Source organism: Zootoca vivipara, chromosome 1, assembly GCF_965207765.1.
Source record: "Zootoca vivipara chromosome 1, rZooViv2.hap1.1, whole genome shotgun sequence".
NCBI lineage: Eukaryota > Metazoa > Chordata > Lepidosauria > Squamata > Lacertidae > Zootoca > Zootoca vivipara.
In genome coordinates, this window is record NC_142582.1 from 12,133,114 (window position 1) to 12,151,533 (window position 18,420).

At 43.5% G+C, this 18,420-nt stretch overlaps 1 protein-coding gene across 1 annotated transcript; it reads right to left on the reverse strand.

The window, feature by feature from the left end:
- Window positions 1-751: 751 nt before the first annotated feature.
- On the reverse strand, window positions 752-15,875 carry COQ10B (coenzyme Q10B). Its single transcript, XM_035136683.3, has 5 exons — window positions 15,730-15,875; window positions 11,077-11,226; window positions 9,375-9,567; window positions 6,928-7,029; window positions 752-1,434 (listed from the first exon to the last, which is right to left on the reverse strand). Exons 1-5 carry the CDS (start codon window positions 15,804-15,806, stop codon window positions 1,267-1,269), a joined length of 690 nt encoding a protein of 229 aa, XP_034992574.2. The 5' UTR covers window positions 15,807-15,875; the 3' UTR covers window positions 752-1,266.
- Between the last annotated feature and the right edge of the window lie 2,545 nt (window positions 15,876-18,420).

An 18,420-nucleotide genomic window follows, 5' to 3' on the forward strand; every position in this document is an offset into this window, starting at 1 on the left:
GCATGGTTTTTGTTTTTTAAAGATGCAAAGGCTTGCAATCAGCCAAAGTATAGAGCCCAACTTCCAGGAGACTGCGATCTACTTGCGGATTTATAAACTGGAGGTGATCTACCCCTGTTTTATTGGTGTTCAGGTCAGAGTTGTTTTTAGAGAGAGGAAATATCCCATTTTTGAGGTTAAAGTAAAAGTTCCTGACCTTTTTTTTATAATGAGGAAATGCTGCTAAAACTCCGTTCTTCATTCCACGAAGGGGAGAGGGGGCGGGGCCGGGTGCTCAAAGACAAAAGAAATAGAAAAGGAGATAGCGATCAAATGCAGCCTCCTGGGGATCGATGCAGCCGCCGGGAGAGGCAGGGGCTGCAGCCGAGTGCTGCTTCGCAAACAAACGGGGGAAAGTGCTTAGAACCCAGAGAATCCAGCTGAAAAACACGAAGCAGCAACAGCAATTGCACACACACCATCCCAAGCCAGCACAGTAACCAAGTCCCAAAAGCAAGAAAGGACTCAGCAAACACTGCTGCGGCCGGCGTTGCTGCTGCTGACTCGGGGAGCTCAGTGCTCTCTTCCACACAGCGCCTATCACTATGGCTTATTTTCGGGGTACGGTTTATATTTCTCAAATGCTTAGAAATGCTGCTATGGCTTATTTTATGACTACGCTTTAAAAAGGGGGAAACACGGTAGGTCTGTGAAACTCAAGTCACTTTAAAGTTTGAATTCATGACTCCCAACAGATTTACCTGCTAGAATCTTGTGAAAGCACATCACAATGTCATACATGTTTATTGATTAAAAGAGCCCTTTATATATTCATTCCACTTACACACTAAACATTCCATACTAAGTATAGTTACACATACTGAGAAATTAGTTCTCAGAATTATATGTGCTAATTTAAAGCTTTTCCTGAATAGCAAAAATAACTTAAATATGCATTCAAAAGACTAATAACTTAAAACTTGATTCCAATAGTAAATATTAGAAACACTGCAAAACATTAGGCAGTAGACGTAGTGCTGAGTTTCATAAAAACTGGCAAGAGGAAGAAGGCAATTTTGGTGTAGTTTATAGCTGCCACTCTTTATCAGCACCTTATAATTGCACTTGATTGAAACTTTATATTATATACATCTGCATCTTACAGGCCTGTGTTGTACAGTAGTAGTATACATAATTTTCAAATTCCCATGTGACTGGACGCCCACATGAGAGAACACTTCATGTAAAAACACGATGTCCAAGCAGTTTAAGACTAATGTCCCCCTTTTATGTGTGATGCACTTCGTGAAGCATTAGCTCTCGGGGTATGATTGTTTCTGGACCGTACAACTTGGATGCTCTTCTTTCAAATGCTGCAACCATCTGCTTAACAACTTCATCGAAGAACAGTGTGGCAAGCTGAGAATGTAGAAGGGAACGAAACTCAAAAGAAATCTGTAAAGACAAAAGGTAAGTTGTATCACTCACAAAAAGATGGCTAGACCCATTCTTTTCTGCATCAATTTCAGCAAAGGGCCAAATATATTCAAGGCAATTATGGAACCACTAGTTTCATTCAGCCCGTTTAGTAAACAGGCGCTAGCCGGGCGGGAACGGAGGGGGAAGCCCTGGGACACGAAGATCGGCGGGCGCTGCTTGCCGGGGCTTGTCAACCCCGGCAAACAGCGCCCGCTGATCTTCGGCTCTGTCCCCCGATGCGCTACGGCTCAGGGAAGCAGGCAGGGAGACAGCAGAGACACTTGCACTTTATTATATAGGATAGTACCTCTCTATTTTCCTCTTGGCTGCATCTTCTCATGTTAGGCTCCCTCAACTTGCAGCTAATGAAACCACCTTATACAGAAAAGTTTTTAGCTGTGGCTCTGCATTTTGCCTTCCACTTATCTTTATGTGCATATTGAATTTAGGTGCTAACAGCCACATACCAATGTAAACACAAAACGCTTCAGTGTGGAGTAAGTTTCTCTTTTTGTTTGATTTTCTGCAGTTGGGCAGTCTTGAGTTTCCATCAGGTCTCCTAATACCTTTTTGTGGATAGCATTTCACTTGCTTAAGCATCACCACTGAATTTCACCAATAGAATTTATGTAGGCTGAAATTTTAATACCTGACATGAAAAAAACTGCACACTACCTTTCTGCTGACACAGGAATTAAACCGCTCACTTTCAATAAATGAAAACTAATACCACTACTGCCACTGTCATATTGCAACACATGGTTGCAACCCAAACTATAAGGATATGCATGAAGTTACTGAGAATGTATGCCTGTTAAGGACATTACTCTTAAAGAAGCGAGAGGTCCAGGAGGTCTTTAGGCACCAGGCAATGTGTTCCTCTGTAACCAGGCCTTTGGCCTTTCTATATCTGGCCTTATCTGTCTTCAACAGTCTGCTGTTATCTACAGCCTCACTTCAGTCGTCAGTCATGACAAAATCAAATTGAAAACAATGAAACAGGTTCATTAGCAAGCTTTCAAGATGCTTAGCTATTGTATTCGGAAATAATCCTCAACTATAGCAAAGAAAATATTTCAAAAGTGGAATCCCAAAAACACAGGGCGGGGGGAGTTAATTTGAAAGCTTTTGGCTAGAAATCCATCCCTTATTCTTCAGGTTGTGGTGGGTTGCTGTGGAAATTCAGACACAAGCATTAAACATTTCACTCTTCATGCCAGACTATGCAATGTCTAAAAAACGGATTTATTCTGGTAGAACCACTCAAAAGTTTTGCAGCCAAATATGCAATCATGTACATATGTGAAGGCAGAACTAGAATCATCACAGCAAGCACAAATTTGTGTGCTGAGATAATTGGGTGGAGCGGGTGAGGGGCACTGATAAGAGTTTTTAAAAAACCTTCACATGCTGATTCTTCGCTGCAGTTTTCCTTAGCATAGCTCCAGTTGCAGAGCCCAGCTAGGACAAACACTTGGGGGGGGGGGGGAGACTATCAGCAGGGCAGGATTAGAATTGAGGACCCTGCTTCTGATCACCTATTTGCAGCTGCAACCACACTCAATATTCGCATTAGTGTTAGAGGCAGACAAGAAGAAAAGACGGGGTTGGCAATGTAACATTCAATTTCATTCTAAATTTATCTGAGCCAAGCCAAGAGTAGTTTGTGCAGGTACTAACTGAACACAACAAAAAATACATGGTTAACCAAGTTTATTAAGAAGGTTCAACTAATTTGCATAAAGTATGAAGGATCAGGAAGTGCTATAGAATAGCCACATGCTTCACTTCCTTTGCTGGCAAGGTTTGAAGATGGTTTGTAAAAATAAGGCTGTTGCTGTTGTTTTAAATGCTGCAAACAGCAGTTACAGACTTTCAGAAGCACCAGAATTGGAAAGTGTGACTGAGCATGCATAGCAACGCACATTAATTCTTCTTAAACTTTGACAAAAAGTCAGAATACGCAAAGTGAAGGGATAACTCAGTCAATAGAGCATGAGACTCTTAATCTCAGGTTTGTGGATTCCAGCCCCACATTGGGCCAAAGATTCCTGCATTCCAGGGGGTTGCACTAGATGACTAGATTTAAAATGTGGAAGAACTCAAAAACAGCCCTTGGATAAATGAACTGTTTGCAACGGTTTGGTTTTTACTAGTTTGAACTTGCATGGCAATTCTCAAACCAATGTAGCTAAAAGGAAATTAAACAAATTCTCAAGTTACAGAAATGATCTCATCATGCAAGCTGTGCTCCTTTCTAAAAAGAAGGACAAAAAAAGGAAGCTAGGGAGTCAATAGCAGGTGGTAGCAGAACTTTTGGACAGACTACCAGTATATTGTGCATTTAAAAGTGCACTGGTTTATTAATAAGTTTATAGACTCCAGGAAGAAATTCATGAAAAAATATACTACTTAGGTTTATGAGGCCTGTGATATACCGTAGAATTTACAATAGTTCTACTAGGTTAGGCACCAATGTGACCAGTCTGGACAATTTCATTGCAACCCAGCCAGATGGGTGGGGTAATAACAACAACATTCAAGGCAGCAACATCAGGATATGAGGGAAAGCCTGTCATTTCATTGAGTGACAGCCAACCTTGGTATTCTCTTGGCTGTGAGTCCCAGAAGACCTGCTCCCTGCCTTGCAGGCCTTTTTCCACTTGACCTGGGACGGTGACCCCTGACTGACTCCAGCTAAAAGAGCTGAGGCTACTGAACAGATTATTGGGCTGGGGTATTGTTTAGGAATTTTGTTTAGGGTGGGGGTTGTTGCTCTTATTGATGTTAAATTTTTGTACATTTTAGATCTTATGATTTATGAGGAAACGGTTCAATTTGGTTGTGTACTTCCTGATGTTTTATTTATTGTTTATGACTGCTTTTGTTAAGTTTGTAATAATGTAATTTTTTATATGTTGCAAGCTGCTTGAGCAGGGTTTTAATTTTGGAAAGGCAGCATACACACAAATAAAACAATTGATTGAACCGATTTCCACTTGCACAAAAATATTGAACATTCTCCCCCTCTGAAGCCCCTTGCACCTACCCCACCCCAAATCTGCTGTTGAAAATGGAAAAACCTGAAAGATATGCCCAAGCTCCTTGGTGTGCCCGAAATGGCACTTTGGATCCTGGCCCTATGTTGAAACTACAAATTAGTAGTAACAAATGAGAATCCATCTTCTGAAAAAAAATATTAATTTTAAAACAAACTAAGTTTGAATGATGAGCTAGAAACAACACAAACAATGGTGTTGAATTGCTTAGTGAAGGAAAGCACAATTAATAGTTTTCCAGTACCCCAAAGTGTATTCAAAGCTATTTAGAAATCAGCATTCTTTCATAATTTGAAAATAAACACATTAGAAGTGGAGATATTTCACATGCCTCCCCTAGCAGAAAGAAAACTTTAAAGTTTATAATAATTTATGTTTATGTATACACGTTTAAAAGGCATGTTTAGAATTCAGGTCATTTTTGGCTTCTTTAATTAAAATAAACACAGTTGGGAGCAACACACTGACAGCATTTGCACATTGTACTAAACTGCAGTTTACAAGTATCAGACTTGTGCTCCCCTCCTCCCATGGAGTTTGGAAGCTTTCACATCTCCTTTTGATTAACCACATTGTGGCACACAGGTTTTATTTATAAGGGGTGACCTTGAAAGCCAGAACCCCAGGTCTTTTATACTGTACTGGGCCTCAAATCTCTTCCCCATTCCCAACTTTATAGAAAAATCTTTTTGGCTTACAGGACAACTGGGGACATGCTGTAACACGCAGGAACAGAAGTGGCACAACCAGAGCTTCTCCAAAATGAACACCCAGAGAACAGCAGAAAATGGGGGTAGCGGCAAACATGTCCCATGACAGTGGTCACTGCATCATCCTCTCTTATTTTTTAAAGCACTCTATCATCGGGAGGCAGCTGACTAGGCATGTACATATTGCTACTTTTCTTTTTAAAAATAAACACAGTGGTACCTTGGTTCTCAAACGCTGAAAACCCGGTAGTAAGTGTTCTGGTTTTCGAACGTTTTTGAGAAGTCGAATGTCTGATGCAGCTGTCAGCTATTATTTCCAGGGCGCCTGAATCAATCAGAAGCTGTGCCTTAGTTTTCAAACATTTTGGAAGTCAAAAGGACTTCTGGAACGGATTAAATTTGGCGCTTTTGTTTTTTCTATTTATTTTGCGTATTTGTTTTTGAGGCTTTTTTGGTTAATTTGTTTTTGTGACTGTGTGGAACCCAGTTCAGCTACTGATTGAAGGACTGTGGAAATGGATTTAAAAAAAAACCATCCAAAGAATGACTATCATCAGTGCAGGTAAGAAAAAATAATAATTTATATTTTTATCATCTGCAATACTGTCTTCTTTATTTTATAATACAGTACATTGATTGTTGCTTTCATTTTATGGATCAATGGTCTTGTTAGATAGTAAAATTGCTGTTTTAGGGGTTGTTTTTAAAAGTCTGGAACTGATTAGTCCATTTTGCATTACTTTCTAAGGGAAAGCACGCCTTGGTTTTGGAACGCTTTGGTTTTGGAACAGAATTCCGGAACGAATTAAGTTTGAGAACCAAGGTACCACTATATCATATGTTTCCCAAACAATATGCGTATTCCTGAGTAATCAAGATGGTGCTATGATTTAAGTGAGTTTAAAATGTAAAACTGCACGTGTTCAGAGTATTTTTTTTACTTAAACAGGGTTGACAAAAATCACCTAGCTGTACTAATGTATGCCATCTAAATTTGTTTCTTTACACAGAAATTATCATGCAAATTATCAAGCAAATTTGTGTCATGGGCTTGGGCCCCAGTCTTTTTAACTACCTAGCAATATCCCTGGCTTATCACGTCATCTAACTATAGTTCTGGGTCAGATCCTAACTATGGTTAGTTTAAACAAGCCAAGCTTCAACAACCATGGTTACTTCTGTACAAGCTAATGCCAAATCACAGTCAGTGTTAACCAGACTTTGTTGATTTGGGTGACATAACAAATGGCAGTTAAGCAAGCGCTTCCAAACCCCTCCCAACCATGCAGCAGGGAGAGGAAGGAAGTGCACAAATCTGAGGTTCACTGCAGCTCATTCCTCCTCTTTCACACCTTACTAAACCAGTGGTAGTCAACGTGGTGCCCGGCAGCTGTTGTCCGACTACAACTCCTTCATCTCTCACCATCAGTGAGCCTGGCTGGGTTAACAGGAGCTGTAGTCCAACAACATCTACTCATAGCTGCCAAGTTTTCCCTTTTCTCGCGAGGAAGCCTATTCAGCATAAGGGAAAATCCCTTTAAAAAAAGGGATAACTTGGCAGCTATGCATCTACTGTGCACCATGCTGGCTGTCCCTGCATTAAACTATAGTTTTGTGTGACATGCAAGCACAGCTTGTTGTGGCTTTAAAGGTATATTTCGGTAGTCTGAAGAGTTTGGAAGGATTATTCTCATACTTACTGAAAAATCCAAGGTACACGTTCTTGGATAGCCAGGGATTCCTGGACTGAAGCGCCACACTGTTTCAAGATGATTAAATAGTTTTCCATCTGTGCATGATGCCTAGGAAAAAGGTTAACTGTTTCAACACTTTTGCATTGGATTCAAAACCCTCAGACCTAGATATTCCCCGAGCGTTGCTGGGGACAAAAATCCCTCAAATCACACACCTGGGCAGGTATAGACCTGGTTTTCCACAAAGTCAAACAGCGCCCTCAAGTGGCGTAATACCCTCCTCCACCCCCTCCCTTCTTGTGAAATCTAAGCCACACCCACAAACCAAATGACATCATCAACCAAGCAACTGAAACCACCAAGGCAGCCATTATCAGACCCCTAGGCCCCCACCAATAACCAACACCGCCAAGTGGAGGCAGGGGCCTGCCTGGAGGGGATGGGGGGGGCGAATAGGGAGCAGGGATACGTAATGGGTCAGAACAGGGTGGGGGGAGACAGAGGGATGAAACCTGCCCTCTCCACAGTATCTCACCTCGGCTTTGCAGACTAGGCCGCTTTCCAGACTAGGCCAAGTGGAGGTAGGGGCTTGCCTGGGGGGGATGGGGTGTCCAAATAGAGGGCAGGGATACGTAATGGGTCAGAACAGGGTGGGGGGGGGGAGACACAGGGATGAAACCTGCCCTCTCCACAGTATCTCGCCTCGACTCAGGGGGACTCTGAGGCTCAGGGGGACCTGAAGGGGAGCTATTACCCTCCATTTCACAGCAACGCGTGCAGGGCCAGCTAGTGTTATATAATTTCTCATTTGTTATTTCCTTTTTAAGCCCAGAGAAGCAGAGGGGGGGAATAAAAGTCCCAAGGGTATGGTTAGAGCAGGCATCCCCAAACTGTGGCCCTCCAGATGTTTTGGCCTACAACTCCCATGATCCCTAGCTAACAGGACCAGTGGTCGGTGAAGATAGGAATTGTAGTCCAAAACATCTGGAGGGCTGAAGTTTGGGGATGCCTGGGTTAGAGACTACGGCTCAGTGAGAGTTCCAGGTTCAAAGTCTAGCATCTCCAATTACAGTGGTACCTTGGTTTATGAACACAATTGGTTCCGGAAGTCTGTTCATAAACTGAAGCGAACTTTCCCATTGAAAGTAATGGAAAGTGGATTAATCTGTTCCAGACGGGTCCGCGGAGTACCCAACCTGAAGCGTACTTAACCCGAAGCAGGGGTATAATTGGTTCCGGAAGTCTGTTCATAAACTGAAGCGTTCATAAACTGAAGCGTTCATAAACTGAAGCGAACTTTCCCATGGTGAAGGCCCGGCCTCGCTTCTCTTGACCTGTCCGCGAGGCCAGGCCTTCACCGTTGCGCCCCTGCGGAGTGGAGAGAGACGTCGGCTCAGGGTTGAGAGAAGCAGCTGCCGCCGTTCCAACCAGAGCCAAACGCACTGCGAGCCACCCCGGCCAGTCCTGACGCCTGGTGGTGGCGGCGGCTGCTCTGAGGAGGAGGAAGGTCGCCCGTCCGGCACCGCGGAGAGAGAGGGAAGGAGAGCTGCGAGCGCTGCCGCCGTGCAGCGAAACAACTCGCCAAGCCTCTCACCACTGTTGCTGCTGCTGCTGCTGGGAGCCCTTTTCTACGCGCGAAGTAAGAGCTTCCGAAGGGAAACACCCCCCCCCCCCGGGTTTCCCGCACTGTTCTCAGCCGCCTTGAATGAGACGCGGCCGCAGCGCAGGGCACTTGCATCGGGAAAAGTATCCTTTCTGCGCAGTTTGCCTCCGTGAAGGCATCTGAGCGCTTCCGTGGCTGGTCCCAGTCGCGAACGCTCCGATGCCTCCGTGGAGGCCTCCATAGGCCTCAGAAACCTCTTGGTAGACAGTAAAATTCATGTTAAATTGCTGCTTTAGGGGATGTTTTTCATCGTCTGGAACGGATTAATCCACTTTCCATTATTTTCAATGGGAAAGTTTGCTTCGGTTTATGAACCGACTTCCGGAACCAATTGTGTTCATAAACCGAGGTACCACTGTGTGTGCATTCTCTATTAAACAAGCACACCTGTCTACATATAACAGAATGGCAGGAAAGCTGCAAGCAATTATACCAGGGGTCAGCAACCTTTTTCAGCCGTGGGCCGGTCCACTGTCACTCAGACCACGTGGTGGGCCGGACTATATTTTGAAAAAAAATATGAACGCATTCCTATGCCCCACAAATACCCCGGAGATGCATCTTAAATAAAAGCACACATTCTACTCATGTAAAAACACCAGGCAGGCCCCACAAATAACCTAGAGATGCATTTTAAATAAAAGGGCACATTGTACTCATGTAAAAACACGCTGATTCCCGGACCGTCCGTGGGCCGGATTGAGAAGGCGATTGGGCCGCATCCGGACCACGGGCCTTAGGTTGCCTACCCCTGAATTAAACAATACAAGATGCTTTAAAAAATCGTTACCTTAACCATATGAGGTCTCACGAGTGTACAAACCGAAGTGTATTTCTCTAACACAGGAGGAAATCCAACTTCTAAGTGTGCCTTGCAATATCCTGAGCGCTTGAATAACACATCTGACTTTTTGCACCATGGCACAAAGTTCTTGTATTCGCCTACAACTGCTACCACATCATACATTTCTTGCATAGAATACCTGACAACAAGAAAAGTGGAACTTATTATTATAAGCAGTACTCAAATGGCCAAGTCTTGCATCATTTTTGTGCTTTCCTATGCTTGAGCTCTTCAGTCATAAAATGCATCTCTTACGCACACACATTAGCTACCTCACAGGGCATCTGGGAAGATAAAAATGAATGGAGGATGAAGAAATATGTGCGCCAACCTTGAGCACCTTGTAGGAAGGGCAGGTAATATTTTTCTTTGGGGTCCCACTAGCTCCTGTAGCCTTTTAACATTTATATATAGTTTTGGTCCACACATTTTTTTAACAAAGCCAAAAAAACCAAAACTACTCCAGTTTTCTTGACCCAACTAAAGTTTATTTTATGATAAGGGCAAAACGCTAAGGCTTTCCCTTCCCTACTCAGAAATTGCTGAGCATACAATGGACCACAGTTACCTTAAGTGTTTGGTATTTTCACTTTCCCATTCATTTCAATAGGAGTTAAATCAGGCTCAAACCTGTTTTACAGCACAATCCTATGAATGTACTCAGAAGAAACTCCACTGTATTCAGTGAAGCTTAATTACTTCCATGTAAATGTACATACAGTAATAGTCTCCTTCACTCTATGGTGTTCTTTGACTCAAGTGGTTTATTTTTACACTTCAAGCCACATTGTAACAGCATAGCAATTTCTACCAAAATTAATATTGCCAGTACAGCTCTGCAAATTATTAACACAGAAATACACGCTTCAGCAACTCAACTATGGTAACCTACTTATGTATGGGAATCCTTTCACTGTAAACGTGAAGACTGCTTAACTGTTTCAAAACAGTGTAGCAGTTTTTATAACTTTAAGCAAAGAGCCATTCTGTGGTTTGGATCCAAAAGATACTTTGCACACAGAGAAAACAACTTCCAGTTGGACAATTATCTTCTCTTGCTGCAGCCCTCCAAACCTGTATTCTGTGCTGTTCCCAAAAAACCCCATTCTGAAGAACAGATTTCCATGGATACAAGGGGATGACGAACCAGAAAACCCTCAGCGTGGGTGCAAAACATAATAGCTTCGTCAAATTTATTAAATACCCTTGCCTTCCAAATTAGTAAAGAAACGTTCACATGTGTACTGGTGTGACAATATTACACTATATGGTGCACCTAATTTAAGCACACCATGTTCTTTCTAAACTGCACTGTACAATATATTTGCTTCTAAATTAGACAACAACATGATCTCAGTGAAGGGATAATATAGTCTGCTTGCTAGTTGTGCCCTGCAATTGCCACATCCCCATATAAAAAATTATGCTGCAAAGAGGGAGATGAGAGTCCCATGTTTGCCTCATAACGTGACTATCTGTGAATGTAAATTGTTCAAAAGAATGAAGTAATTCACAAAGAAATAAGACTTGAATCAATTTTAAGTAAACACATCTTGGGCAAAACCAATAGAAGTCGAGACATTGATCAATATTTGGCCATGCAAATCAACACCATGCATTCAAATACAAATTGTATTTGTATACAAACCCTATAATTCTTCTTTCTGAATATTCTTTCCTTTTGTTCCCAAATGGTGAAGTAATGTTGAAAAAAGTTCTTCTTGAAAAAACACAGTGCGTTCCAGGTACTTGAAGCAGAGGGGCCTTGCTCAACAAAATTTCCCAAGAAGTCAAATGCCTGCAATGATTTAAATTTTTTATTAGAATTGGCCCATGCTTAACAAAATAATTTATAATTTATCTAAATAACAATGTGCAAGATCCAGCGTCAAGCCAGAAGGCTGCCCCATCTCCTTTCCCTGAAGCCCTCCAATCTGCTCCAGAGGGTTCTCCAGTATTTCTGGAGCCGATTGGGGAGCTGAAGGGTTACGGGGAGAAGAGGAAGGGCAAGTCCCATTTGGCAAGTAGAAGGCTGTTGCACAAGCAGGACATCGCAGTTGGATCTCGCTCATTAAATCAAAATGTAACACAAGGACAATCATAGCTTGCAAGCTGTTCAGGATTAGGCTAACTTTTTAGGACAACCTAAATATATCTCAGTCATGAGAAAGAACCTGGCAACAGTACACTACAAAGGCCATCCACCCCTTAAGACTTGGCTCCAAGTCAGTCTGAGGCCACGTTACTCTATGCTCATCTGTTTGAACTGCCCTATAGCACCTCTAATACTTTGTCCCTTTCTGCTATAAAAACAGTAAAATGAGCTTGAATCACACATCCTTGAAAACAGTAATTATTGTTCTTGCACAGACAGGGATTGTGCGAACTAGAAGTAGTAATCATATGCTCCTCTGTACCAAAATGTTTTCTCACCCTTCTTAGCACACCGAGAAGAGCAATCTTGTATAGGAGTCTTCTAACATCTTCTGTGACAAACTTGCTGGTAATGGTCAGGGGAAATTTCTCCCTACCCCTGAGGGTCACACATGCCACAGATCTGCACTGGTACAAATGTTGCTGGCTTAGAATGAAAGCATCTAGATTTTCAAAACTTAACCATGGTGGCAAAAGCAATTTCACACTGCTTGAAATATCAACATTTATCCATAAATAAAGCCCTCCTCCCCTAGACATCTAAATTCTTACCCCCAAAGTAATAGTGCTGGTAATATATGTGAAAGACCCTGAAAGGCAGTCACTTAAATAATGTTATTGCATAATTTTCTTACATAATTCAGTATTGTCATAAACTCCTAAGAAAAGCTAGTCAGGTGTCTCTGGAAGTCCAGAAGGAAGATACTATAGCAATGACCATTTTGTATAGTGGTCCTTCAGTATCCAGAATTCATATTCCCTCTCTAAACACAGTGGTTCGTGTTAGCTATCATAGCTGATAACTGTTGTATCATAAATTTGTTTTAACTTGCAGCCATACTCGCAAGCTTCTGAGAAAATCAGAAAAAGTAGGGCGCTTTTTCTGATCTCAAAATCCCTCAATGTTGTGTCCAGAACAAAAACATTAGGGCACATGCTGTATTTTAATATATGTACTCAAGCATGTGCTAACAACTCTTTTGGGATTTCAATTAAGATATCTTCTACTTAGCTTGATGGCAAAATAACCACGTTCTTTAGCAGAACCAATTATTTTAACTTGCAAACTAAACACTGAAGCTTCTATTGTGTGCAGGATTTTTCTTTTTCATTTTAATCTAGTGAACTCTGACCAGATTTCTGATATTTCACTTAACTGCTAACAATTTTCTTTGGGAAACAACACTGAATGCAAAATTAATCAGAATGTTAGGCTTCAGCACCGGTTTCAATGGAAACAGCTTCCCCCGCTTGGAGCAATGAACTGCAGATAAAGAACAATTGAGAGATCACTTTGAGCTCTCAGAGGTTTTACATTACTGTATGTCACTTATGATGTCAGGTGTGGGGTAAGTGGATGTGGTTGGGGGGAAACAGCCATATGGATCCAACTGGGATCCCTGACATTTTATTTATTAAATTTCTATACCATCCTTCACCAGAAGATCAGTGTTCACATATGTAAAGTTATGAGTTGAGATTTCAAAGTGTGTATGTTGGGTGTGTGTGTGTGTGTGTGTAATTTAGCTTACTGGCTGGGAATCCTCTATGTATCAAGGGAAAGCTGTGAAGCTTTTCACAGTATGTCCTCATCAAAACCTTAAATGTATAGCTTCAGCTATAAAACTAGATTAGAATTACTGTACAACATTAGAATTGAACAGGCACAAGGATAAGAAGTTAAAAATGAACTTGACCTTTCCCAGCTGATCTCCTCAATCAAAAAGGTAATCTATGAATCACAGAATTCAAATTATCAATGTTTCAAAGTGTTGTTTAGAGACAAAAACTAGCGTACTGTTGTACCAATTTCAAAGGCATACTTTTTCTGAGTAACACTGATGTGGTGACTCTAGATTTTCATACACCAGCTATTCAAGACGAAGTGAAGAGTAAAGTTCAAATGCAAAGGCTTTAATACCTCAAAAAAGCAATTTAGAAAGCACCACTGTACAGACTGTTGTAATTATATAACATTTTTGAAAGGCAACTGATTTAAACTTCTTAAATATATATGTTAACTAATGCTGTAACTACAGGGGGGATAGCCGGGGGTTTTTTGCCCAGGGTGAAGCCTCCAGAGGACTCCCAACCTCTGTGTGTGTGTACTCAAATGCACGTGTGGGGGGTGCCTAACTGGGTCTTTAACCCAGGTGAAATAAAGCTTAGTTTTGCCCCTGCGTTTACTGTAGCAACAGGCACATTAATTCAAAGCATTTCCCACTTAATCAGCAAACCATAGAATAAAAACCTTGCGGCTAGAGAGATTATCACTATCAACCGGATGTTACTAGACTCCAAATCTCAACATGCCCAGTCAGGAATGCTGGGAGTTGTAGTCCAACAACACCTGGGGATCCCAAGGTTGATCAACACCAAGTTAGAAGATACGATTAATTGACAGATATTAATTGGCAGATGCAATGATTAATGGGGGGGGGCGGTTTCTGGCTAGTGATGCAGGGTGGGAAATTTTCCAGTGGGGGGGATACTTCATTATTTTGATAGCAACAATAAATGGATGCTAGTTACAAGTAATTATTGAGCAATTTTAGTACCTGCAGGGTTTTTAACTTTCTTTACGGTACTATGTACAACAAACATGCTAAAATAGATCACTTGAGGGCATCAGAAAGTTTTCTGATGCATATAACCCTATCAAGAATCTATTTTCCAAGTTGAATATCTGTCTTTGGGGCTTGGAAACAGGGGTAGTGTATGAGGTGGTCTCTGCTATCAGTAGTTACCAGTACATTTTACCCTTGCTAAAAAACCCAGGGATTTGGAACATCCAAAGGGTGGAAAGGGCCAAGGGCTGTATAATCATGCAGCACATGACAGCTCATAGTAGTGCAAAGGCATTAGGTTCTTAGTAAAGTCTGGGAGTTGGAAAGGAATAAAGGTGGGTGAATGTAAGTAGAAATGTGCTAAGACGATGCACAATCTATGATGTTTACCATCCAAGCTCAGACAACAGGTACCAAAGAACAAAGGGTCTTTGCAGGAGGAGTGGCTTTGGATACTAATGGGGAAGTCGAAGAAAAACATTGATGGGAGGCTGCAATCCTGTATATGGTTACCCTGGAGTAAGTCTTCTCAAGCTCAGTGGGACTTACTTCCATAGGACTGCACTGTAAATAAAAGCCATAGGACAACATATCCTTTTCTTGCACTTTTTGTTTGTAGTCAGCAACGTTTTGCAAACAAGATGCCACAGAAACACTCCAGACAAGCGAACCAGGCAAAGCGCTACGAGAATTGTCTACTAATGTTAATGAACTCCAGGCGGGTAGACAGGAGAGTCTCGTAGTGAAAGTATTTCACTATTACATCCCCCTGTCCCTTAATCATAGCTGCCAAGTTATCCCTTTTTTAAAGGGAAATTCCCTTATGCTGAATAGGCTTCCTTGTGAGAAAAGGGAAAACTTGGCAGCTATGCCCTTAATATGAGTAGTTCCGACAACAATGAACATTTAATTCCATATAATATATAGATGTTTAACAGGTGGGGGGGTAAAAAATTCCTTCAGTAGCACCTTAAAGACCAACTAAATTTTTATTTTGGTATGAGCTTTCGTGTGCATGCACACTTCTGCTCGCTTCATTTTGTTGGGCAAGTTAAAGGCGACTTCCTACAACTCATCTTGCTTCTCCGGGCTTTTTCTTCCGTTTTGTTTTCTTGTTACCAGCTTTGTCCTGTGCTTTCTCTTCCATGGCAGAGGACCAAGTTACAGGGATCCAGGTGGAGGAGGGTGGGTGGTTAGGTGGGGGAGAGAACCAAGTTCTCCAGGTACCCAAGCCTTGGCCTCTTTCCACTCCTCCCCACAGCACGACCCAGCGGGGAGAGCGTGAAAGCGAGCGCGAACGCTACCTGTTGAACTTCTGCCTGTCGCGCTGAGGAAAGAAGAGGCGGGGAAAGGGGAAACCAAAGGAAGCCTAACAAGGGCAGGGAGCCACCCTCAGAGCCGGGGGGTGGGGTGAGGTGACCTCCCTCGCCTGTCTGAAAAAGCTCCCAAGAGAGGCCGGGCTGCGAAAGGTGAAGCTCCCCGCACCCACCGCCGGCCTTTCTGGGTCTGAGGGAGCTATCCCCCCCACACACACCTCAGAGAGCGGTGGGCGGAGTTTTTCACGACCCCGCCTTTCATACCTGAGAGCGGCTCTCCGCGGAGTGAAGGCCAGCCGCGCGGCGAGCGCCTTCCCAACGGCCCGGCCGCTCCGCGCCATAGTCGACCCTCCGCCGCCGCCGCCGCTTAGGTCTCCCTCACGGTCCCCATCCCAACCCTTCCTCCACTCCGGAGACAACCGCCCTCCCGGCGGCTTGTCAACTGCTAGGCCTCGCCTCTTTCCCCGCCCCGCTCGTAGGCCGGCCCAATCGGTCCCGAGCGGCCCCGGGCTCTCAGCCTGTCAGCGGAGCGCTCGCCACGCGCTTCCCTCCACCCCTTGACGCGCCCCTCTCCTTCGCGGACGCCTCACCCCACCCACCCTCTTCCTCCCACCCCCGCCTTCCCTCGGCACGTGATTTGCCGAGCTCGCGCAAGGCCGTCGACGCGGGGCCGCGCGCAGTCACAAGGCCTGCGCTGCCGGGCGGGCGCTTGGGTTACATAAGGGCCTTTTAAGCCCGTGGAAAGTTAAAATTAGCAGCCGATTGGTTGGCAAGGGTGCCTGTCACTACACTCTGTTATTCCGCGGCGCCGCGCGAACCCGCCAGTCATAGTTGGGTGTGGGAGGCCGTAGGAGCTCTTTTCTCTCCCTCTGCCAAAAAAGGGACACATATACACATAACACACATATACACATAAGAAGAAGTGTGCATGCACACGAAAGCTCATACCAAAATAAAAACTTAGTTGGTCTTTAAGGTGCTACTGAAGGAATTTTTTTATTTTACTTCGACCCAGACCAACACGGCTACCTACCTGTAACCATATACACATAACACACACACACACACAGGGGAATGGAGATATTACGGTATCTAGCTCCCCCCTCCCATAAATAAACAGGCAAAAGTTCATATTCAAGTCCTTGCTCTGTTTTCCTAACACACAACAATCTAAAGTTGTTTCAGAATGATTCAGACTTTGCTCGTGGCATTTCTTGGCCCCCAATCTATATAGACTAGCAGACCCTCCCAACTCCCAAGTGTCCCTATTTTCCAGGGGCAGTCCCAGAATTTACAGAAGCCATCCGGTTTCTGATTTGATCCCGGAAGGTTCCACTTTTCCTTAGGATATCCCTATTTTCATCAGAGAAATGTTGGAGTGTATGGAGGTATGCAACCCCCCCCCCCACCCGCCAAGGAGATAAGTCACTATACAGCCTTTGAAGACATCTGAAGGCAGCCCTGTATAGGGAAACTTTGTTTAAAAAAAAAGTTTAATGTTTTATTATGTTTCCGTGTATGTTGGAAGCCACGCAGTGTGCCAATCAGTTGCCCCGAGTATAATTATAATGGAACAGGACATCTCTATTTTCATCAGAGAGAAAAGTTGGGAGGGTATGAACTAGACAGGCACCCCCAAACTTCAGCCCTCCAGATGTTTTGGACTACAATTCCCATCTTCCCCAACCACTGGTCTTATTACCTAGGGATCATGGGCGTTGTAGGCCAAAACATCTGGAGGGCCGCAGTTTGGGGGTGCCTGGGTGGGGTATGTGTGTGCTGAACCTAGGCCTTGGTTCCTACCAAACCTAACATTGCATGTGTTTGCCAGGGGCAGCCACATTTTGCCTTTTCAGAGGAGTAAAGCAAGCCGTTTCATAGAATTGTTATAAGAATTTTAAGGTCTTAGATATATAATAAAAAGGTAAAGGGACCCCTGACCATTAGGTCCAGTCGTGACCGACTCTGGGGTTGCGCGCTCATCTCACATTATTGGCCGAGGGAGCCGGCGTATAGCTTCCAGGTCATGTGGCCAGCATGACAAAGCCGCTTCTGGCGAACCAGAGCAGCACAGGGAAACGCCGTTTACCTTCCCGCTGTAGCGGTTCCTATTTATCTACTTGCATTTTGACGTGCTTTCGAACTGCTAGGTTGGCAGGAGCTGGGACCGAGCAACGGGAGCTCACCCCGTCACAGGGATTCGAACCGCCGACCTTCTGATCAGCAAGCCCTAGGCTCAGTGGTATATAATAATGATATATAATAAATGTTCATAAATGTACCAAGCAAACACGTACATAAATATGTAAACCACAGAAAAAGTCCTGAAATATTTTGTCCCTCCCAAATTGACCTCAAATATTTCTCTGCAAGGCCGAAGGAAAATGGAAAAGGCTCCCCATTGTCTTTCGTTCACAAATCCTGTCTTAAGGGTATGTCTGTGTATGAATAGGGTGAGCCTGTGACCTAGCTCAGGAACTAAGTATTTATCATTACAAAAAGACTGGCCAGGCTCCCCAGGTAATCCAATCAAGTGACAGGAGATAAACAAGGCACTCAGATTTCTTTTGTAGACCGCCCCTTCTGTGATGTATATATGATGTATCTGTTATAAAAAAACATAACATATCTGAGGGGTGGTCTTGAGCTCCATGGCAGGGAATTTCAAAATGTCTATATAATGGCAGGCACACCTTTGTTCTGGGTCCTCCTACTTTCTCCTGCCTGTAAGGGGAGCACCCTGTTGCAACAGTTCAATAAAGATCAGGCTTACTAGCTGCATTGCTTCTCAATACTGTATTCTCTGGTTGGCCTCTGTTATTTCTCCTACCGATGGAGAACCTACAAAGGACTCTGTAAGGCAGGCATAGGCAACCTTGGCTCTCCAGATGTTTTGGAACTACAACTCCCATGATCCCTGACCACTGGCCCTGTTAGCTAGGGATCATGGGAGTT

Coding starts and splice junctions, on each gene's coding strand:
- COQ10B (XM_035136683.3), bottom strand. CDS start 15,806: ATGGCGCGGAGCGGCCGGGCCGTTGGGAAGGCGCTCGCCGCGCGGCTG. Junction 7,030..9,374: donor TGAGACCTCATATGGTTAAG/GTAACGATTTTT, acceptor CCTTTTTCCTAG/GCATCATGCACAGATGGAAA. Junction 1,435..6,927: donor CGTGTACCTTGGATTTTTCA/GTAAGTATGAGA, acceptor TTGTCTTTACAG/ATTTCTTTTGAGTTTCGTTC.